At 45.1% G+C, this 24078-nt stretch overlaps 1 protein-coding gene and 1 long non-coding RNA gene across 6 annotated transcripts; both read left to right on the top strand.

The window, feature by feature from the left end:
- Nucleotides 1-304: 304 nt before the first annotated feature.
- On the top strand, nt 305-1274 carry LOC116367801 (uncharacterized). The gene is made up of 3 exons (XR_004208451.1): nt 305-543; nt 644-992; nt 1160-1274. It is a non-coding gene; the product is annotated as an uncharacterized LOC116367801 (long non-coding RNA).
- A 17-nt stretch (nt 1275-1291) lies between these two features.
- Nucleotides 1292-23959, top strand: LOC116367803 (intercellular adhesion molecule 1-like). 5 transcript variants are annotated; one of them, XM_031818977.1, is made up of 6 exons: nt 1292-1415; nt 14246-14414; nt 18136-18215; nt 18314-18661; nt 18898-18984; nt 23050-23959. In XM_031818977.1, exons 1-6 carry the CDS (start codon nt 1295-1297, stop codon nt 23154-23156), a joined length of 912 nt encoding a protein of 303 aa, XP_031674837.1. In that variant the 5' UTR covers nt 1292-1294; the 3' UTR covers nt 23157-23959. The 5 variants fall into 5 exon arrangements, with proteins under 5 accessions (XP_031674837.1, XP_031674835.1, XP_031674836.1 ...); XM_031818975.1 differs by having other exon boundaries at nt 18898-19030; nt 23050-23253; XM_031818976.1 differs by having other exon boundaries at nt 18898-19012; nt 23050-23253.
- The last annotated feature ends 119 nt before the right edge of the window (nt 23960-24078 follow it).

The raw sequence follows: 24078 nt of genomic DNA on the forward strand, positions 1-24078 counted from the left end.
GGAAAGCCTTCCCAGGAGACTGGAGGCTGTTATAGCAGCAATGTTCCAACATCTAGTGGAAAGCCTTCCCAGAAGGACTGGAGGCTGTTATAGCAGCAATGTTCCAACATCTAGTGGAAAGCCTTCCAGAAGACTGGAGGCTGTTATAGCAGCAATGTTCCAACATCTAGTGGAAAGCCTTCCCAGAAGACTGGAGGCTGTTATAGCAGCAATGTCCAACATCTAGTGGAAAGCCTTCCCAGAAGACTGGAGGCTGTTATAGCAGCAATGTTCCAACATCTAGTGGAAAGCCTTCCCAGAAGACTGGAGGCTGTTATAGCAGCAATGTTCCAACATCTAGTGGAAAGCCTTCCCAGAAGACTGAAGGCTGTTATAGCAGCAATGTTTTAAGTGTTTAAATCAAGTTGGTTATTGTTTCAACTAAGGATTGCTGCTTTAAATAAAATGTGATTTGATTTGACAGTGTGACTGAATGGAATAGCAAACCTACCTGCTTCACAGAAGGAGGCCAGTGTCAGAAACAGCTGAACATCACAGTTTATAGTGAGTGACATCTCTCTCTCTTATCTTCTCTGGTGTTTCTGAATGTATTCTTAGTGTGGCTCTGCACTGTTTATCACTGTGTGTTTCCATTCCTCCACAGAGCTTCCAGACCGTGTCTCCATCAGCTACAGGAAGTACCCTGATCCGATGGTTGAGGGGCATCAGTACCTGCTGCAGTGTCTTGTCCAGAACATCGCTCCTATTGGGAGACTTAGGGTGACCTTCTACAAAGTCAGTGCCACTGGTGAACAGACAGAATTAGACACACAAACAGAAATCCAAGGACAACATCAAGACACCAGAGAATGGGACCTACACCCTGGACTTCACCCCTGGTAGAGATGATGACGGGGCCCAGTTGTTGTGTTCGGCCATGTTGGATCTGGGACCAGAGGGACCCCAACCTCCTCCTGTAATGGACTCAAACCGCCTCAACACCAACGTGCACTGTGAGTCCTTCTGGTTCTCTGTCTATACACATTTAGTACAACCGTTAGTTAGAATACCAGACGAGTCATGACGTTGACGGATGTGTTTTTCACTTCATTTTCTCTCATTAATCAACTTTCTCTCTCTCTCACACACACTCACTCACTCACCTCACTTCCCCCCCCAGACAAGCCTCAGATCACTAGTCCTGGATGTTTCTCCATGAGCATCACGGAGGGTGACACCCTATCACTTAACTGTAGAGCAAATGGTAACCCTGCCCCCTCCTACAATTGGTTGCTCTCCCAGCGACCCCAACACCATGGAAGAGAGATCCGTAGTGACCATCACCAACATGGCCAAGTCTCACTCTGGAGAGTACACCTGCATCGCCAGAACCCCCTGGGAAAAAGCACCTGTACTGTTTAACGTGGAGGTCACAGGTGAGATGGATGGATGATTGGTTGGATGGTTCATGACTGATTGGTTGTTGAGGATGATTGGTTGGGTATGGACTTGATTGGTTGGATGGTTCATTACTGATTGCTGATGGTTGGGGGATTCATTGACTGATTGGTTGGTTGGATGGATGATTGGTTGGATGGTTCATTGACTGATTGGTTGGTTGGTTCATTGACTGATTGGTTGGTTGGATTGGTTGATTGGTTGGATGGTTCATTGACTGATTGGTTGGTTGCGTGGAAGTATTCAGACCCTTTGACTTTTTTCCAAATTGTGTCACTTTACAGCCATATTCTAAATTGATTCAATTGTTCCCCCCCCCCCCCCCCCCACACACAGAATACCCCATAATGACATACAAAACAGGTTTTTAGACATTTTTGCAAATTTATAATAAATACAAAATGATATCACATTTCCATAAGTATTCAGAACCTTTACTCAGTACTTTGTTGAAGCCACCTTTGGCAGCGATTACAGCCTCGAGTCTTCTTGGGTATGACGCTACACGCTTTGGCACACCTGTATTTATTCTTGGGTATGACGGTACAAGCTTGGCACACCTGTATTTATTCTTGGGTATGACGGTACAAGCTTGGCACACCTCTATTTATTCTTGGGTATGACGGTACAAGCTTGGCACACCTGTATTTATTCTTGGGTATGACGGTACAAGCTTGGCACACCTGTATTTATTCTTGGGTATGACGGTACAACCTTGGCACACCTGTATTTATTCTTAGGTATGACGGTACAAGCTTGGCACACCTGTATTTATTCTTGGGTATGACGGTTCAAGCTTGGCACACCTGTATTTATTCTTGGGTATGACGGTACAAGCTTGGCACACCTGTATTTATTCTTGGGTATGACGGTACAAGCTTGGCACACCTGTATTTGGGCTCCCGAGTGGTGCAGCGGTCTAAGGCATCTCAGTGCAAAAAGCGTCACTACAGTCTCTGGTTCGTATTGTTAGGTTCTAAATCTCAGAGTGAAAAACTCAACAAACATTTATGAAAGTTCAACCAAGTTTATTTCGCCCAGAGAGTCAATACATCTGCATTCAGACAACACATGTTTACAAGGCCTGATTGGTGGAGTGCTGCAGAGATGGTTGTCCTTCTGGAAGGTTCTCCCATCTCCACAGAGGAATTCTTGGGCTTTTTCAGAGTGACCATCGGGTTCTTGGTTACCTCCCCAACCAAGGCCCTTCTCCCCTGATTGCTCAGTTTGGCCGGGCGGCCAGCTCTAGGAAGAGTCTTGGTGGACTCCAATCGAGTTGTAGAAACGTCTCAAGGATGATCAGTGGAAACAGGATGCACCTGAGTTCAATTTCGAGTCTCATAGCAAAGTGTCCAAATACTTATGTAAATAAGGTATTTCTGTTTTTCATTTTTAATAAGTATTAAAAAATATATTTAAACTGTTTTGGCTTTGTCATTATGGGGTATTGTGTGTAGATTGATGAGGATATTTTGATGAGGATATATTTTTTATTGAATCCATTTAGAATAAGGCTGTAACATAAAGTGTAACATACCAAAATATATCATAACAAAATGTGGAAAAGTCAAGGGATCTGAATACTTCCTGAATTCACTGCATCTCCCTTCCTCTCCTCCTCCTCTCTGCCCATCTGCATCTCCCTTCCTCTCCTCCTCCTCCTCCTCTCCTCCTCCTCCCCTCTGCATCTTCCTCTCCTCTCTTTCTACTCTCCTACCCTGTAGTGAACTACCTGCCCATCATTGCAGGGCTGACTGCAGCTGTGGTGGTGATCCTCTTGGTCTCCTGTTTCATCTACTCCTGGCCACCCCACAGAGCCTGGTTCCTCTCTAGGTTTCTTCCTAGGTTTTGGCCTTTCTAGGGAGTTTTTCCTAGCCACCGTGCTTCTACACCTGCATTGCTTGCTGTTTGGGGTTTTAGGCTGGGTTTCTGTACCCCACTTTGAGATATCAGCTGATGTACGAAGGGCTATATAAATACATTTGATTTGAGTTTAGAACACATTCTTACTACAAACCCGGATGACGCTGGGCCAATTGTGCGCAACCACTTCCGGTTGTGATACAGCCTGGAATCGAACCAGGTCTGTAGTGACGCTTCTATCAATGAGATGCAGTGCCTTTAGACCGGACCTCATTTCAAAATAGGCTACATGTCATATTAAACAGCATATAAACACTAAATTGGTCAGGAGCCTGAGAAGGAACCAAAATGAATGATTTAAGCTAGATTATTTCAATTATTTCCAGGCTATAGCCTACAAAGAAATACATTGTGAAGCATTTACCAGTGCAACACAGTAGCCTGGTAGGGACCAGAGTATGTGAGCGATGCTGAAACAGAGCAGAGCGTGCTCAATTGGACTGGATCGTGGAGCGAGATGTTAGGTTACATACGGGGTGCCATTGTTTTTCTTTTCAGATATAGCAGTTGTTACACGCTGACTACATGAAACATCCACAACTAAAGAATCATTGTGGAATCTTAAAAGACACTTATTCCAAAAGTATGACGGTGTACTTACTACGTGCTTTAGTACACCATGCTAAACGAAAGGAAACGAGGTGGGGAGATAACGAAGTGTGTCATTGTAGCAAAGTATTTATAAACAATCTGATATCTTAAACGTTTCGTTCATTTTCGTTATATTATTTATACAATAGGCCATAATTGATTTTGGCCCAATAGGCCTGGCATATTCCCACGTTTAAGGAGCTTTCCGTTTTGATTGGGCCATTTTGCCTAAAAACCTTTAGGCCTACATATAGATTTTTTTTGTAACAGTTCTGCCTAGGGTGGCCAAATATATGAAACGCCGTTTGGGTCTTTGCATGCCAAACAAATATACATGTCAAATAACACTATAACACTACAATAACAATAACTACAATAACAATAACTACAATAACACTACAATTAGCTTGTTGACCAATCAGGACCTGAAAATGCGTTCATTTTTTAAAACGTAGTTATTACACATTGATTACACAATCACTACTTCATATGTCACAACGATTCATCGTTACGTAGTGTTATGATGCTGGTAAAGTTGTCTCGCGCACCTACAGTGGCGGTCATAAAAAAAAGCTAGCTAGCTCATGGATGCAAACAATGTTCTTCCCCAAAAACATAGCAAAACGACATAATTTGTTTCAGTAGTTATATAGTTAGCTAGGTGTCATCATCTAAAATAACCCTAATTTATAAGACAGTTCATATTTGATTAATGGTGTTCGGACCCATCTATGTGAAGCGAGCCACAATAAGGATTAGCTAAATAGTGGAATTTGCGGTTAGCCTTCAAAATAAAAGTATGTAATTGACAGTGATGCAAATGAATACAAATTGTAGAATTATGCCATAATTGAATAGATCATGCTAAACGAGGTTGGAATGTTGTTTTATAAAATCCACAAAGACAATCATTTGTTAATTTGACAGAAATCTGTTGAAATCACACTGGATGTATTAGACTTTAGAATTGCATTAGGGGACATACTTATTTCACTGTACAGCCTTACCTATGGAGTGTGGCTCAATGACATGGGGTATCAGTCTACTCAGTGACACCCAGAGAACATTAGTGTCGTAGCTCTTATTGTGGGACTCTGAAATAACTGTGAATAGAGACACATTTACTGTCAACCTACGTGTATTGAACACTATTCCTGAGGAAAAACACTGTGTGGATGTTTTGGAGTCTGATAACTCTGACGAGGATGTTGGGAAGAAATATATATTGGGTATTGATTGAGTAGACTGATACCCCATTTCATTGATCCCCAATCCTGAAGTAAAGCTGTACAGGGCAATGTGAATGTCAATACACACAACAGGCTGACTGGGGAGGTGATTTCACACAGTCACAGGTGCTTGGTAAATTAGACTTCTGTTCTAGTACAACGTTGTGATACAGGTGCTTGGTAAATTAGACTTCTGGTCTAGTACAACGTTGTGATACAGGTGCTTGGTAAATTAGACTTCTGGTCTCGTGCAACGTTGTGATACAGGTGCTTGGTAAATTAGACTTCTGGTCTCGTGCAACGTTGTGATACAGGTGCTTGGTAAATTACATTCTACTGAGGTAACATATGGAATTGTTCTAAGACGGTCGTACCATTGATCATTTACCTATTTGATTTTAGGATTTTGTAATTATCCCCCCAAAATATTTAAAAGGCCATTTATATATTAAATGTTTCACACATATTTAACCCCTTTTCTTTGTTGGCACGAAACTACCTCCATTCATTCATTTATTTATTTATTTATTTATTTATTCTTGAGTCTCATCTTTCCAGTCTTTCCCAGCCTAATTGCCATGACCTCACTCCCAGATGGTGTCTCAGAGAGAGTTGGGAGTTGCAATTTTCAACAGGACAAATATAAGAATGTATTTTTATCTATGTAAAACTTTTCTTTTGAAATCATGTAAGTTTCCCCTATTGTCCTGTAGGTGGTGCTGTTGTTTCACATTCACAATACAGTTAGTGGAGTTTAGTGTGTTGTTAGCCCACAGTGCTCTGGTGGAAGGTAATGCACTATAGAGAGAAAAGGAGCCAGTCAAGAGGATTTGGACACAGCCAAGGGTGGTCAGTGCCAAAGCCGAGGCTTGTCAATACCAAAGCAAAGGGTGGTCACTACCAAAGCCGAGGCTTGTCAATACCAAAGCCGAGGGTTGTCAGTACCAAAGCCGAGGGTTGTTACTACCAAAGCCAAAGGTGGTCACTACCAAAGCCGAGGGTTGTCAATACCAAAGCCAAGGGTTGTCAATACCAAAGCCGAGGTGGTCACTACCAAAGGCCAAGGTTATTCAATACTCAGTACCAAGGGTTGTAAATTACCAAATGGCTCCCTATTCCCTACATACTACTTTTAACCAGAGCTTTAACTTTGTCTGTTTCATGCCTCACTCTGCCTCTCCACTCCCAGCAGCAGCAGTCCTGTTGTTTCTGATGGATGGAAACTGTGTATCTGTGTCTGTAATTACCCTTCTGATAAGAAACCATCTAGCAAATTGGGGGAGATGAAACAATGGTGCACCATTCATTTTCAATGAAGGGAAGCGAAATGGGCAGGGGACCTGAAATGATGGTGAAGCTAGCGACATGAGGGTGAAGCTAGCGACATGAGGGTGAAGCTAGCGACATGACGGTGAAGCTAGCGACATGAGGGTTAAGCTAGCGACATGAGGGTGAATCTAGCGACATGAGGGTGAATCTAGCTAGCAACATGAGGGTGAAGCTAGCGACATGAGGGTGAAGCTAGCGACATGAGGGTGAAGCTAGCGACATGACGGTGAAGCTAGCGACATGACGGTGAAGCTAGCGACAAAATACTTATTTTCCACCATAATTACAATGTGATTTTCTGGATTTTTTTCCTCATTTTGTCTGTCATAGTTGAAGTGTACCTATGATGAAAATTACAGGCCTCTCTCATCTTTTTAAGTGGGAGAACTTGTACAATTGGTGGCTGACTAAATACTTTTTTACCCCACTGTATATGGCACCCTTTCATAAACCCTGATTGATGAATGTCAATCAGATCATTCAAGCAAGACTTTAACCTTTTGACGAAGATTAAGGCTATGAGTTTGTAGTCGTTATTTAGGAGTGTGATTGGACCCCAATGATCAATATTTAAGAGATCCTTGTGTGGTTTGGGTATAAGAGTAATAACTCCTTGCTTCAGAGAGGCAGGTAGTTCTTCTTTTTTATAGCCTCCTTAAAGGTTTCAAGTAAAAAATGGTGCTATTTCATGTCCAGAGTTATAAAAACATATTGGTCAGGCTTGTTTTTTTTTAGGAGCATTGTCCAACCTGTTAGGTGCATAATCCTAACAGGGTGGAACCTAACAGGGTGGACATTTGGAGCCCAAATTAGACACTTGAACAGGATTTTTACTTCTCTATCAAACATATTTTAACAAGTTTATGAGTGGGACTAACAACATGAAACATGGAAAAATAGATCAAACTGAGTGTTTATATGTATGTAGCATTACACCGTGGTTTTTCCACCACAGAAATGATGACACTTCCTGAATGTGGTGTCATTGTAGGAAGGGGTTGTTTTCCCACCACAGAAATGATGACACTTCCTGAATGTGGTGTCATTGCAGGAAGGGGTGGTTTTCCCACCACAGAAATGATGACACTTCCTGAATGTGGTGTCATTGTAGGAAGGGGTTGTTTTCCCACCACATAAATGATGACACTTCCTGAATGTGGTGTCATTGTAGGAAGGGGTTGTTTTCCCAAATGATGACACTTCCTGAATGTGGTGTCATTGTAGGAAGGGGTTGATTTCCCAACACAGAAATGATGACACTTCCTGAATGTGGTGTCATTGTAGGAAGGGGTTGTTTTCCCAAATGATGACACTTCCTGAATGTGGTGTCATTGCAGGAAGGGGTGGTTTTCCCACCACATAAATGATGACACTTCCTGAATGTGGTGTCATTGTAGGAAGGGGTGGTTTTCCCAAATGATGACACTTCCTGAATGTGGTGTCATTGTAGGAAGGGGTTGTTTTCCCAACACAGAAATGATGACACTTCCTGAATGTGGTGTCATTGAAGGAAGGGGTTGTTTTCCCACCACAGAAATGATGACACTTCCTGAATGTGGTGTCATTGAAGGAAGGGGTTGTTTTCCCAACACAGAAATGATGACACTTCCTGAATGTGGTGTCATTGTAGGAAGGGGTTGTTTTCCCACCACAGAAATGATGACACTTCCTGAATGTGGTGTCATTGTAGGAAGGGGTTGTTTTCCCAAATGATGACACTTCCTGAATGTGGTGTCATTGTAGGAAGGGGTTGTTTTCCCACCACATAAATGATGACACTTCCTGAATGTGGTGTCATTGTAGGAAGGGGTTGTTTTCCCAACACAGAAATGATGACACTTCCTGAATGTGGTGTCATTGTAGGAAGGGGTTGTTTTCCCAAATGATGACACTTCCTGAATGTGGTGTCATTGCAGGAAGGGGTTGTTTTCCCACCACAGAAATGATGACACTTCCTGAATGTGGTGTCATTGTAGGAAGGGGTTGTTTTCCCAAATGATGACACTTCCTGAATGTGGTGTCATTGTAGGAAGGGGTTGTTTTCCCAACACAGAAATGATGACACTTCCTGAATGTGGTGTCATTGAAGGAAGGGGTTGTTTTCCCACCACAGAAATGATGACACTTCCTGAATGTGGTGTCATTGAAGGAAGGGGTTGTTTTCCCACCACAGAAATGATGACACTTCCTGAATGTGGTGTCATTATAGGAAGGGTTGTTTTCCCACCACAGAAATGATGACACTTCCTGAATGTGGTGTCATTGTAGGAAGGGGTTGTTTTCCCACCACAGAAATGATGACACTTCCTGAATGTGGTGTCATTGCAGGAAGGGGTTGTTTTCCCACCACAGAAATGATGACACTTCCTGAATGTGGTGTCATTGTAGGAAGGGGTTGTTTTCCCACCACAGAAATGATGACACTTCCTGAATGTGGTGTCATTGTAGGAAGGGGTTGTTTTCCCAAATGATGACACTTCCTGAATGTGGTGTCATTGCAGGAAGGGTTGGTTTTCCCACCACAGAAATGATGACACTTCCTGAATGTGGTGTCATTGTAGGAAGGGGTTGTTTTCCCAAATGATGACACTTCCTGAATGTGGTGTCATTGTAGGAAGGGGTTGTTTTCCCAACACAGAAATGATGACACTTCCTGAATGTGGTGTCATTGAAGGAAGGGGTTGTTTTCCCACCAAAGAAATGATGACACTTCCTGAATGTGGTGTCATTGTAGGAAGGGGTTGTTTTCCCACCACAGAAATGATGACACTTCCTGAATGTGGTGTCATTGTAGGAAGGGGTTGTTTTCCCACCACAGAAATGATGACACTTCCTGAATGTGGTGTCATTGCAGGAAGGGGTTGTTTTCCCACCACAGAAATGATGACACTTCCTGAATGTGGTGTCATTGTAGGAAGGGGTTGTTTTCCCACCACAGAAATGATGACACTTCCTGAATGTGGTGTCATTGTAGGAAGGGGTTGTTTTCCCACCACAGAAATGATGACACTTCCTGAATGTGGTGTCATTGTAGGAAGGGGTTGTTTTCCCACCACAGAAATGATGACACTTCCTGAATGTGGTGTCATTGCAGGAAGGGGTTGTTTTCCCACCACAGAAATGATGACACTTCCTGAATGTGGTGTCATTGTAGGAAGGGGTTGTTTTCTCACCACAGAAATGATGACCCTTCCTGAATGTGGTGTCATTGTAGGAAGGGGTTGTTTTCCCACCACAGAAATGATGACACTTCCTGAATGTGGTGTCATTTGTAGGAAGGGGTTGTTTTTCCACCACAGAAATGATGACACTTCCTGAATGTGGTGTCATTGTAGGAAGGGGTTGTTTTCCCACCACAGAAATGATGACACTTCCTGAATGTGGTGTCATTGTAGGAAGGGGTTGTTTTCCCACCACAGAAATGATGACACTTCCTGAATGTGGTGTCATTGTAGGAAGGGATTGTTTTCCCACCACAGAAATGATGACACTTCCTGAATGTGGTGTCATTGCAGGAAGGGGTTGTTTTCTTAAATGGAGAATAATAACAGACTGATAGCGTGGAAAGTGATTTCAGGGACACGGAAAATCTTTAAATAATAATAAATACAATAATCATGAAAATAAAACGTCATTTATGAGAGAAAATTGAACTAGAAATATAAAATGATGAAGAGAGACTTTAAATATGTTATTATTTTAAGACTTATATTTCTCGTGGAAGTTGATGAATAACATCCAGTGATAGAAAACTCCTACATCCACAAAAACATGTTTTTTTTCAAAATGCATAACATTTCCCTTTCAAGTTTTTTAAAAAGGTAATAGACACCCGACCTTGTATTTAAAACATTTTGAAATCCACATTTTATACGAAATAAAACGTGATATTTCCTGGGCACAGAAAACACCGCATCTCAGCATTGACGTGACTAGCTGGTAGCTGCTTAGCTGTGAAGAGCGTTGGCCCAGCAACGGAGAGGTGGTTGGTTCGGATTCCTGAGTCGGCAAGGAGAAACAAATCTACTGTTCTATCATTGAGCAAGGCATTTTGTCCCCCAACAGCACCTGCTCCCCAGGCACTGATGACATGGATGTGATTAAAGCAGCCCCCCTTTCACCTCTCTGATTCAGAGGAAAAACACATTTCGGTTGAATGCGTTCAGTTGTGCAACTGACTAAGGTAGGCTTCGTTGTAAATAAGAATTAGTTTCTTAACTGACTTGCCCAGTTACGTAAAGATATCCATCCCTTTCCTCAAAGGGCATTGGCCACTCAGGCTGACCACTAGAAAACACGGCTATTATGGTAAAACCTTGCTTGATCAGCTGATCAAACTTTCTCCAGCTAGCAGCTTTGTGGGAGCTGATTTGAATGGCCATTGCGGTAGCTGGTTGATGAAGCTGAACCGCACCAAAGTTACGAGACTGTTGTAAGTGATCAGCATGTATCTGACTCTGACAGCCGGTGACGTTGTAACGTTTGGCCAACGTGATGACGTCACAGCTGGAAACAGTCAGCTGTGCTGCAGAACTCAGCGCACTTATCAGGACGGAACAGAAACGGCCTTATCATGAAAACTCATTTGTGCTATTAGCTAGAATTTCACTACACCAGCTACAACTGGCGTTGTTAGCATCCCTTTCGTTTGATATATGGATTGATTTTAAGACCCGTTCAGCCAGTATGCAGTAAGCAGACACTGGCTAGGGAGCTCATTTTCGTGCACATTTCGATTTTTCATAAATACTGATTCTACAACCACAAAACACCTTAGCTAGATGTAGCATTAGGTAGAGAAGACTTGCTCATTTAAAAAAGGTTTATTATAGCTTTTGGTAAGATGAACTATCTTGAGGATTCAGTGGACGATTAGGACAGCCTATTGTACCCATGAGTGTTTTGCCGAGTTATCACACAGATCAGTGCAGACCTGAGACAGTGTGGGTTACAGAGGGAGTTCTGTTTCTGTTAGAAAGAAGAGAGAGGGCAGAGAGAGACAGAGAGAGAGAGAGAGAGAGACGGCAGAGAGAGAGACAGAGAGAGAGAGAGAGTGAGTGAGAGAGAGAGAGAGGGAGAGAGACAGAGAGAGAGGAAGAGAGAGAGAGAGACAGAGAGTGAGTGAGAGAGAGAGAGGGAGAGAGACAGAGAGAGAGGAAGAGAGAGAGAGAGGGCAGAGAGAGTAGGAGAGAGAGAGGGCAGAGAGAGAGAGACAGAGAGTGAGTGAGAGAGAGGGAGAGAGACAGAGAGAGAGGAAGAGAGAGAGAGAGGGCAGAGAGAGACAGAGAGAGAGAGAGAGAGAGACGGCACAGAGAGACAGAGAGAGATGGCAGAGAGACACAGAGAGAGGGCAGAGAGAGAGAGAGAGACAGAGAGTGAGTGAGAGAGAGAGAGTGAGAGAGAGGGAGAGAGACAGAGAGAGAGGAAGAGAGAGAGAGACAGAGAGAGAGAGAGAGACGGCAGAGAGAGACACAGAGAGAGAGAGAGATGGCAGAGAGACAGAGAGAGAGGGCAGAGAGAGAGAGAGAGAGACAGAGAGTGAGTGAGAGAGAGAGAGAGTGAGAGAGAGGGAGAGAGACAGAGAGAGAGGAAGAGAGAGAGAGACAGAGGGAGAGAGAGGGCAGAGAGAGACAGAGAGAGAGAGAGAGAGAGACGGCAGAGAGGAAGAGCGAGAGAGGAAGAGGGCAGAGAGACAGAGAGAGAGGGCAGAGAGAGAGAGAGAGACAGAGAGAGAGAGAGACAGAGAGTGAGTGAGAGAGAGTGAGAGAGAGGGAGAGAGACAGAGAGAGAGGAAGAGAGAGAGAGAGAGAGAGAGAGAGATAGGGCAGAGAGAGACAGAGAGAGAGAGAGAGAGACGGCAGAGAGAGAGAGAGATGGCAGAGAGACAGAGAGAGAGCGAGAGAGACAGAGAGAGAGAGAGAGAGAGAGAGAGACAGAGAGAGAGAGAGAGAGAGAGAGAGAGAGAGAGAGAGAGAAAGAGAGTGATAGAACACTGTGTGAGAGAGACAGAGACAGAGAGAGTGTGTGTGAGAGAGATAAGAGGAGGAGGAAAGGTCGGTTAGGGTTTTCCAGTAAATAATACTTTCACGTTCAACGGTCACTGGAGAAGAAACCACGTCTGCCGCTCGTCTAACAGAATACAGAATCCTTCACTGAGGGACGCTCAGGGATTATTACGGGGAATGGAGATTGTAATACTAGTTTCATTATTGTCTCTGTATTGTGACTTCACCGGTAAGTTAGACTTCTGGTCTCGTACAATGTTGTGATACAGGTGCTTGGTAAATTAGACTTCTGGTCTAGTACAACATTGTGATACAGGTGCTTGGTAAATTAGACTTCTGGTCTAGTACAATGTTGTGATACAGGTGCTTGGTAAGTTAGACTTCTGGTCTAGTACAACGTTGTGATACAGGTTCTTGGTAAATTACACTTCTGGTCTAGTACAACGTTGTGATACAGGTGCTTGGTAAGTTAGACTTCTGGTCTAGTACAACGTTGTGATACAGGTGCTTGGTAAGTTAGACTTCTGGTCTAGTACAATGTTGTGATACAGGTTCTTGGTAAATTAGACTTCTGGTCTAGTACAACGTTGTGATACAGGTGCTTGGTAAGTTAGACTTCTGGTCTAGTACAATGTTGTGATACAGGTGCTTGGTAAATTAGACTTCTGGTCTAGTACAATGTTGTGATACAGGTGCTTGGTAAATTAGACTTCTGGTCTAGTACAATGTTGTGATACAGGTGCTTGGTAAATTAGACTTCTGTTCTAGTACAATGTTGTGATACAGGTGCTTGGTAAATTAGACCTCTGGTCTAGTACAATGTTGTGATACAGGTGCTTGGTAAATTAGACTTCTGGTCTAGTACAACATTGTGATACAGGTGCTTGGTAAGTTAGACTTCTGGTCTAGTACAACGTTGTGATACAGGTGCTTGGTAAATTAGACTTCTGGTCTAGTACAACGTTGTGATACAGGTGCTTGGTAAATTACATTCTACTGCTCGGGGGTTTGAATTTACAACCTTCCGGTTACTAGTCCAACGCTCTAACCACTAGGCTACCCTGCCACCACATTCTACTGAGATTACATCGGGTATTGTTCTATTGATCATTTAACTATTTGATTTTTAGGATTCCTGTTAGTAATCCCCCAAAAAATATTTAAAAGGGAATATATATTTAGCTTTTGACACATATTTAACCCCATTTTGGACACACACACACACACACACACCGATGTATTTATTTTTACCTGAGAGTTTCCCGTTTCCATAGTGATGTCATAGTAGTTTGTTTACCAAAAGGTTCGGACGCCACAGACGGAAGTTGGCACATCGGCGGTACCGACTTCAGACGAGTCCCGTGGGGTTTGTGAGGATCGTAGAGCAGAACGGAGAACACATTCATATTTTAGTACTTTATGTATTTAATATGAAGTATTTTGAAATTGATGAATTGGAAAGACTGTGTGTTTCGGGTTACTTATTAGGGCAGAGGGAAATAGAATTTGGAGTCCAAAGATTCTGTGTGTGTGTGTGTGTGTGTGTGTGTGTGTGTGTGTGTGTGTGTGTGTGTGTGTGTGTGTGGCAACTTCTGGGTTATGGAGTGTAACATGTAGTTGATTAACATACAGATAGATAAACATTAGACAATAATATCGTCCTGTTTGGTTTGAACAATAAAATCAACAATAACAGAACAATATAGTTTTAACTTGACCTTGGTCTTCCAGATGCTGAGTGCCTGGTGGTCAGTCCTGCCAGGCTGGTGGTGAAGTATGGAGACCCAGCCTCCTCTAACTGCAGCTCAGATACCCCTGTAGAGATGGGCTGGGAAGCCATCCAGGGAGGGACGAGTCTAACAGACAACAAGGTGAAGATCCTAAACTGGAGGGTGAACAGGTGAGAGAGGCAGACACAGCTGAGGGTGGACAGGTAAGAGAGGCAGACACAGCTGAGGGTGAACAGGTGAGAGAGGCAGACACAGCTGAGGGTGGACAGGTGAGAGAGGCAGACACAGCTGAGGGTGGACAGGTGAGATAGGCAGACACAGCTGAGGGTGGACAGGTAAGAGAGGCAGACACAGCTGAGGGTGGACAGGTGAGAGAGGCAGACACAGCTGAGGGTGGACAGCTGAGAGAGGCAGACACAGCTGAGGGTGGACAGGTGAGAGAGGCAGACACAGCTGAGGGTGGACAGGTGAGAGAGGCAGACACAGCTGAGGGTGGACAGCTGAGAGAGGCAGACACAGCTGAGGGTGGACAGGTAAGAGAGGCAGACACAGCTGAGGGTGGACAGCTGAGAGAGGCAGACACAGCTGAGGGTGGACAGGTGAGAGAGGCAGACACAGTTGAGATCTTTTTGAACCGTTTTAGCCTTTAAAGTGGCAAACAGTGGCAGCTGGCGACTTTATGGACGTTTGAACTTCAACTGTGTTATTGCCTTTATTTGTTTATTTATTTATTTATCCAACATCTAGTGGAAAGCCTTCCCAGAAGACTGAAGGCTGTTATAGCAGCAATGTTCCAACATCTAGTGGAAAGCCTTCCCAGAAGACTGGAGGCTGTTATAGCAGCAATGTTCCAACATCTAGTGGAAAGCCTTCCCAGAAGACTGGAGGCTGTTATAGCAGCAATGTTCCAACATCTAGTGGAAAGCCTTCCCAGAAGACTGGAGGCTGTTATAGCAGCAATGTTCCAACATCTAGTGGAAAGCCTTCCCAGAAGACTGGAGGCTGTTATAGCAGCAATGTTGCAACATCTAGTGGAAAGCCTTCCCAGAAGACTGGAGGCTGTTATAGCAGCAATGTTCCAACATCTAGTGGAAAGCCTTCCCAGAAGACTGAAGGCTGTTATAGCAGCAATGTTCCAACATCTAGTGGAAAGCCTTCCCAGAAGACTGGAGGCTGTTATAGCAGCAATGTTCCAACATCTAGTGGAAAGCCTTCCCAGAAGACTGGAGGCTGTTATAGCAGCAATGTTCCAACATCTAGTGGAAAGCCTTCCCAGAAGACTGGAGGCTGTTATAGCAGCAATGTTCCAACATCTAGTGGAAAGCCTTCCCAGAAGACTGGAGGCTGTTATAGCAGCAATGTTCCAACATCTAGTGGAAAGCCTTCCCAGAAGACTGAAGGCTGTTATAGCAGCAATGTTCCAACATCTAGTGGAAAGCCTTCCCTGAAGACTGGAGGCTGTTATAGCAGCAATGTTCCAACATCTAGTGGAAAGCCTTCCCAGAAGACTGAAGGCTGTTATAGCAGCAATGTTCCAACATCTAGTGGAAAGCCTTCCCAGAAGACTGAAGGCTGTTATAGCAGCAATGTTCCAACATCTAGTGGAAAGCCTTCCCAGAAGACTGGAGGCTGTTATAGCAGCAATGTTCCAACATCTAGTGGAAAGCCTTCCCAGAAGACTGGAGGCTGTTATAGCAGCAATGTTCCAACATCTAGTGGAAAGCCTTTCCAGAAGACTGAAGGCTGTTATAGCAGCAATGTTCCAACATCTAGTGGAAAGCCTTCCCAGAAGACTGGAGGCTGTTATAGCAGCAATGTTCCAACATCTAGTGGAAAGCCTTTCCAGAAGACTGGAGGCTGTTGTAGCAGCAATGTTCCAACATCTAGTGGAAAGCCTTCCCTGAAGACTGGAGGCTGTTATAGCAGCAATGTTCCAACATCTAGTGGAAAGCCTTCCCAGAAGACTGGAGGCTGTTATAGCAGCAATGTTCCAACATCTAGTGGAAAGCCTTCCCAGAAGACTGGAGGCTGTTATAGCAGCAATGTTCCAACATCTAGTGGAAAGCCTTCCCAGAAGACTGGAGGCTGTTATAGCAGCAATGTTCCAACATCTAGTGGAAAGCCTTCCCAGAAGACTGGAGGCTGTTATAGCAGCAATGTTCCAACATCTAGTGGAAAGCCTTCCCAGAAGACTGGAGGCTGTTATAGCAGCAATGTTCCAACATCTAGTGGAAAGCCTTCCCAGAAGACTGAAGGCTGTTATAGCAGCAATGTTCCAACATCTAGTGGAAAGCCTTCCCAGAAGACTGAAGGCTGTTATAGCAGCAATGTTCCAACATCTAGTGGAAAGCCTTCCCAGAAGACTGGAGGCTGTTATAGCAGCAATGTTCCAACATCTAGTGGAAAGCCTTCCCAGAAGACTGGAGGCTGTTATAGCAGCAATGTTCCAACATCTAGTGGAAAGCCTTCCCTAAAGACTGAAGGCTGTTATAGCAGCAATGTTCCAACATCTAGTGGAAAGCCTTCCCTGAAGACTGGAGGCTGTTATAGCAGCAATGTTCCAACATCTAGTGGAAAGCCTTCCCAGAAGACTGGAGGCTGTTATAGCAGCAATGTTCCTACATCTAGTGGAAAGCCTTCCCAGAAGACTGGAGGCTGTTATAGCAGCAATGTTCCAACATCTAGTGGAAAGCCTTCCCAGAAGACTGGAGGCTGTTATAGCAGCAATGTTCCAACATCTAGTGGAAAGCCTTCCCAGAAGACTGGAGGCTGTTATAGCAGCAATGTTCCAACATCTAGTGGAAAGCCTTCCCAGAAGACTGGAGGCTGTTATAGCAGCAATGTTCCAACATCTAGTGGAAAGCCTTCCCAGAAGACTGGAGGCTGTTATAGCAGCAATGTTCCAACATCTAGTGGAAAGCCTTCCCAGAAGACTGGAGGCTGTTATAGCAGCAATGTTCCAACATCTAGTGGAAAGCCTTTCCAGAAGACTGGAGGCTGTTATAGCAGCAATGTTCCAACATCTAGTGGAAAGCCTTCCCTGAAGACTGAAGGCTGTTATAGCAGCAATGTTCCAACATCTAGTGGAAAGCCTTCCCAGAAGACTGAAGGCTGTTATAGCAGCAATGTTCCAACATCTAGTGGAAAGCCTTCCCTGAAGACTGGAGGCTGTTATAGCAGCAATGTTCCAACATCTAGTGGAAAGCCTTCCCAGAAGACTGGAGGCTGTTATAGCAGCAATGTTCCAACATCTAGTGGAAAGCCTTCCCTGAAGACTGGAGGCTGTTATAGCAGCAATGTTCCAACATCTAGTGGAAAGCCTTCCCAGAAGACTGGAGGCTGTTATAGCAGCAATGTTCCAGCATCTAGTGGAAAGCCTTCCCAGAAGACTGAAGGCTGTTATAGCAGCAATGTTCCAACATCTAGTGGAAAGCCTTCCCAGAAGACTGAAGGCTGTTATAGCAGCAATGTTCCAACATCTAGTGGAAAGCCTTCCCAGAAGACTGGAGGCTGTTATAGCAGCAATGTTCCAACATCTAGTGGAAAGCCTTCCCAGAAGACTGGAGGCTGTTATAGCAGCAATGTTCCAACATCTAGTGGAAAGCCTTCCCAGAAGACTGGAGGCTGTTATAGCAGCAATGTTCCAACATCTAGTGGAAAGCCTTCCCAGAAGACTGGAGGCTGTTATAGCAGCAATGTTCCAACATCTAGTGGAAAGCCTTCCCAGAAGACTGGAGGCTGTTATAGCAGCAATGTTCCAACATCTAGTGGAAAGCCTTCCCAGAAGACTGGAGGCTGTTATAGCAGCAATGTTTTAAGTGTTTAAATCAAGTTGGTTATTGTTTCAACTAAGGATTGCTGCTTTAAATAAAATGTCATTTGATTTGACAGTGTGACTGAATGGAATAGCAAACCTACCTGCTTCACAGAGGGAGGCCAGTGTCTGAAACAGCTGAACATCACAGTTTATAGTGAGTGACATCTCTCTCTCTTATCTTCTCTGGTGTTTCTGAATGTATTCTTAGTGTGGCTCTGCACTGTTAATCACTGTGTTTCCATTCCTCCACAGAGCTTCCAGACCGTGTCTCCATCAGCTACAGGAAGTACCCTGATCCGATGGTTGAGGGGCATCAGTACCTGCTACAGTGTCTTGTCCAGAACATTGCTCCTATTGGGACACTCAGGGTGACCTTCTACAAAGTCAGTGCCACTGGTGAACAGACAGAATTAGACACACAACAGAAATCCAAGGACAACATCAACACACCAGAGAATGGGACCTACACCCTGGACTTCACCCCTGGTAGAGATGATGACGGGGCCCAGTTGTTGTGTTCAGCCATGTTGGATCTGGGACCAGAGGGACCCCAACCTCCTCCTGTAATGGACTCAAACCGCCTCAACACCAACATGCACTGTGAGTCCTTCTGGTTCTCTGTCTACACACATTTAGTACAACCGTTAGTTAGATACCAGACGAGTCATGACGTTGACGGATGCTGTTTTCACTTCATTTTCTCTCATTAATCAACTTGTTTCTCTTCTCTCTCTCTTTATCTCCTCTCTCTCTCTCTCTCTCTCTCTCTCTCTCTCTCTCTCTCTCTCTCTCTCTCTCTCTCTCTCTCTCTTCCTCCCTCCTTCCTTCTCTTCTAGACAAGCCTCAGATCACTAGGAGTCCTGGCTGTTTCTCCATGAGCATCACGGAGGGCGACACCTTATCACTGGCCTGTAGTGCAAATGGTAACCCTACCCCCTCGTTGGATGATTGGTTGGTTGCATTCAGAAAGTATTCAGACCCCTTGACTTTTTCCACATTTTGTCACGTTATTACGCCTTATTCTAAAATGGATTAAATAGTTTTTCCCCCTCACCGATCTACACACAGCACCCCATAATGACATCACATTACCCCGTAATGACATCACAGCACCCCATAATGACATCACAATACCCGTAATGACATCACAGCACCCCATAATGACATCACAATACCCCGTAATGACATCACAGCACCCCATAATGACATCACAATACCCCGTAATGACATCACAGCACCCCGTAATGACATCACAGCACCCCATAATGACATCACAGCACCCCATAATGACATCACAGCACCCCGTAATGACATCACAGCACCCCATAATGACATCACAGCACCCCATAATGACATCACAGCACCCCATAATGACATCACAGCACCCCATAATGACATCACAGCACCCCATAATGACATCACAGCACCCATAATGACATCACAGCACCCCATAATGACATCACAGCACCCATAATGACATCACAGCACCCCATAATGACATCACAGCACCCCATAATGACATCACAGCACCCCATAATGACAAAGCAAAAACAGGTTTTTAGAATTTTTTGCATTGTATAAAAAATAAACTTAATTATTCAATTTACATCAGAATTCAGAACCTTTACTCTGTACTTTGTTGAAGCACCTTTACAGCCTCAAGTCTTCTTGGGTAATGATTCTACAAGCTTGGCACACCATTATTTGGGCTCCCGAGTGGTGCAGTGGTCTAAGGCACTGCATCCCAGTGCAAGAGGTGTCACTGGTTCGAATCCAGGCTGTATCACATCTGGCCGTGATTGGGAGTCCCATTGGGGGGCACATGTTGTCTGGGTTTTGCAGGGTTAGTTCGTCATTGTAAATAAGAATTTGCTCTTAACTGACTTTCCTGGTTAAATAAAGGTTATATTAGAAATGTGGGAAGTTTCTCCCATTCTTCTCTGCAGATCCTATCAAGCTCTCTCAGGTTTGAGTTTCTCCCATTCTTCTCTGCAGATCCTATCAAGCTCTCTCAGGTTTGAGTTTCTCCCATTCTTCTCTGCAGATCCTATCAAGCTCTCTCAGGTTTGAGTTTCTCCCATTCTTCTCTGCAGATCCTATCAAGCTCTCTCAGGTTGGATGGGAAGTGTCGCCACACAGCTATTTTTCGGTCTCTCCAGGACCTCTCTGTACTTTTCTCCATTCATCTTTCCCTCTATCCTGACTAGTCTCCCGGTCCATGCTGCTGAAAAACATCCCCATAGCATGATGCTGCTGCCACCACCATGCTTAACCGCAGTGATGGCTGGTATCCTAGTGGTTAGAGTGTTGGGACAGTAACCGAAAGTTTGCACGTTCAAATCCCCGAGCTGACCAGGTAAAACATCTGTCGTTCTGCCCCTGAACAAGGCAGTTAACCCACTGTTCCTCTGAACAAGGCAGTTAACCCACTGTTCCTCTGAACAAGGCAGTTAACCCACTGTTCCTCTGAACAAGGCAGTTAACCCACTGTTCCTCTGAACAAGGCAGTTAACCCACTGTTCCCCTGAACAAGGCAGTTAACCCACTGTTCCCCTGAACAAGGCAGTTAACCCACTGTTCCCCTGAACAAGGCAGTTAACCCACTGTTCCCCTGAACAAGGCAGTTAACCCACTGTTCCCCTGAACAAGGCAGTTAACCCACTGTTCCCCTGAACAAGGCAGTTAACCCACTGTTCCCCTGAACAAGGCAGTTAACCCACTGTTCCCCTGAACAAGGCAGTTAACCCACTGTTCCCCTGAACAAGGCAGTTAACCCACTGTTCCCCTGAACAAGGCAGTTAACCCACTGTTCCCCTGAACAAGGCAGTTAACCCACTGTTCCTCTGAACAAGGCAGTTAACCCACTGTTCCCCTGAACAAGGCAGTTAACCCACTGTTCCCCTGAGCAAGGCAGTTAACCCACTGTTCCTCTGAGCAAGGCAGTTAACCCACTGTTCCCCTGAACAAGGCAGTTAACCCACTGTTCCCCTGAACAAGGCAGTTGACCCACTGTTCCCCTGAACAAGGCAGTTAACCCACTGTTCCCCTGAACAAGGCAGTTAACCCACTGTTCCTCTGAACAAGGCAGTTAACCCACTGTTCCTCTGAACAAGGCAGTTAACCCACTGTTCCCCTGAACAAGGCAGTTAACCCACTGTTCCCCTGAACAAGGCAGTTAACCCACTGTTCCCCTGAACAAGGCAGTTAACCCACTGTTCCTCTGAACAAGGCAGTTAACCCACTGTTCCCCTGAACAAGGCAGTTAACCCACTGTTCCCCTGAACAAGGCAGTTAACCCACTGTTCCCCTGAACAAGGCAGTTAACCCACTGTTCCCCTGAACAAGGCAGTTAACCCACTGTTCCCCTGAACAAGGCAGTTAACCCACTGTTCCTCTGAACAAGGCAGTTAACCCACTGTTCCCCTGAACAAGGCAGTTAACCCACTGTTCCCCTGAGCAAGGCAGTTAACCCACTGTTCCTCTGAGCAAGGCAGTTAACCCACTGTTCCCCTGAACAAGGCAGTTAACCCACTGTTCCCCTGAACAAGGCAGTTGACCCACTGTTCCCCTGAACAAGGCAGTTAACCCACTGTTCCCCTGAACAAGGCAGTTAACCCACTGTTCCTCTGAACAAGGCAGTTAACCCACTGTTCCTCTGAACAAGGCAGTTAACCCACTGTTCCCCTGAACAAGGCAGTTAACCCACTGTTCCCCTGAACAAGGCAGTTAACCCACTGTTCCTCTGAACAAGGCAGTTAACCCACTGTTCCTCTGAACAAGGCAGTTAACCCACTGTTCCCCTGAACAAGGCAGTTAACCCACTGTTCCCCTGAACAAGGCAGTTAACCCACTTAAGAATTTGTTCTTAAATGACTAGTTATATTTAAAAAAGTGACGCTGCCAGGTTTCCTCCAGACGTCGCTTCACCACCATGCTTCACCATAGGGATGGTGATGTAACGCCACCACCATGCTTCACCATAGGGATGGTGATGTGACGCTTGGCATTCAGGTCAAAGGGTTCAATCTTGGTTTCATCAGACCAGAGAATCTTGTTTCACATTGGTCTGAGAGTCTTTAGGTGACTTCTGGCAAACTCCAAGCGGGCTGTGGTGTGACTTCTACTGAGGAGTGGGGTATTGTGATGTCATTATGGGGTATTTTGATGTCAATATGGGGTATTGTGATGTCATTATGGGGTATTGTGATGTCATTATGGGGTATTGTGATGTCATTATGGGGTATTGTGTATAGATTGAATCCATTTAAGAACAAGGCTGTAACGTAACAACATGTCAGAAAAGTCAAGGGATCTGAATACTTTCTAAATTCCCTGCATCTCCCTTCCTCCCCTCTGCCCCATATGCCTCTCCTCTCTCCCTCACCTACTCCCCTCTGCCTCTCTGCCCCATATGCCTCTCCTCTCTCCCTCACCTACTCCCCTCTGCCTCTCTGCCCCATATGCCTCTCCTCTCTCCCTCACCTACTCCCCTCTCTCCCATCCGCCTCTCCCTCTCCTCTCTCCCTCACCTACTCCCTCTGCCCCTCTCTCCCATCTGCCTCTCCCTCTCCTCTCTCCCTCACCTACTCCCCTCTCTCCCATCCGCCTCTCCCTCTCCTCTCTCCCTCACCTATTCCCTCTCTCCCATCCGCCTCTCCCTCTCCTCTCTCCCTCACCTACTCCCCTCTGCCCCTCTCTCCCATCTGCCTCTCCCTCTCCTCTCTCCCTCGCCTACTCCCCTCTCTCCCATCTGCTTCTCCCTCTCCTCTCTCCCTCGCCTACTCCCCTCTCTCCCATCCGCCTCTCCCTCTCCTCTTTCCCTCACCTACTCCCCTCTGCCCCTCTCTCCCATCTGCCTCTCCCTCTCCTCTCTCCCTCGCATACTCCCCTCTGCCCCTCTCTCCCATCTGCCTCTCCTCTCTCCCTCACCTACTCCCCTCTCCCATCTGCCTCTCCCTCTCTTCTCCCTCTCTTCTCCTGCCCTGCAGTGGACTACCTGCCCATCATTGCAGGGCTGGCTTCGGTGGTGATCCTCTTGGTGATCTCCTGTTTCATCTACTCCTCTTACTATAAACACACGCGCATGAGCCATTAACAGCTGAAAATCATGTTGCCACGACGACACAAGAACAAACACGTGGTGCACCACAACGGAATGGACCAGTCCGTTATGTAGAGGAGGGGTTGGGGTCAGAGCATGTGAGCAGAGGTGAATGGTTGGAAATCCTGATGAGTGGGTGTGGCTCTCCACGACCTTTCCTACCACTCCCTCACAGAATGGAAGCAAGTTCCCGTAGCAATGTTCCTACATCTAGTGGAAAGCCTTCCCAGAAGACTGGAGGCTGTTATAGCAGCAATGTTCCAACATCTAGGGGAAAGCCTTCCCAGTAGACTGGAGGCTGTTATAGCAGCAATGTTCCAACATCTAGTGGAAAGCCTTCCCAGAAGACTGGAGGCTGTTATAGCAGCAATGTTCCAACATCTAGTGGAAAGCCTTCCCAAGAGACTGGAGGCTGTTATAGCAGCAATGTTCCAACATCTAGTGGAAAGCCTTCCCAGAAGACTGAAGGCTGTTATAGCAGCAAAGTGGGGACCAACTCCATATTAATGCCCATGATTTTGGAATGAGATGTTCATGTCCATATACTGTTGGTCATGTAGTGTATCTGGTTACACTTGCAGACTGGTGCAAAATTAAATACTACACTTCTCAATTGCAGATCATGTTAATTTCAGTATTTATTAACTCGCATTGTCTAATTCACTCAGTGATCATAAAGTACCAAATAACAGGATATGTGTGCAAAGAAAGCACTATTATATCTGTATGCACACGTGTGTGTAGATTAATGCATTTATTTTGAATATATTTTCCCAATAAAGAACCATTTGGAAGTACTCAGAAGGTGTGATTTCAACAACAATCAGCTTTTTGCTCCTTGTGCGCCCTCCTGTGGCTGACGCCTATAGATTACATGTGTGATTATAAACAGAATGTACCTTAACGTTTTGCTCTA

The sequence above is a fragment of the Oncorhynchus kisutch genome, unplaced genomic scaffold, assembly GCF_002021735.2.
Source record: "Oncorhynchus kisutch isolate 150728-3 unplaced genomic scaffold, Okis_V2 scaffold1759, whole genome shotgun sequence".
Taxonomy (NCBI): Eukaryota; Metazoa; Chordata; class Actinopteri; order Salmoniformes; family Salmonidae; genus Oncorhynchus; species Oncorhynchus kisutch.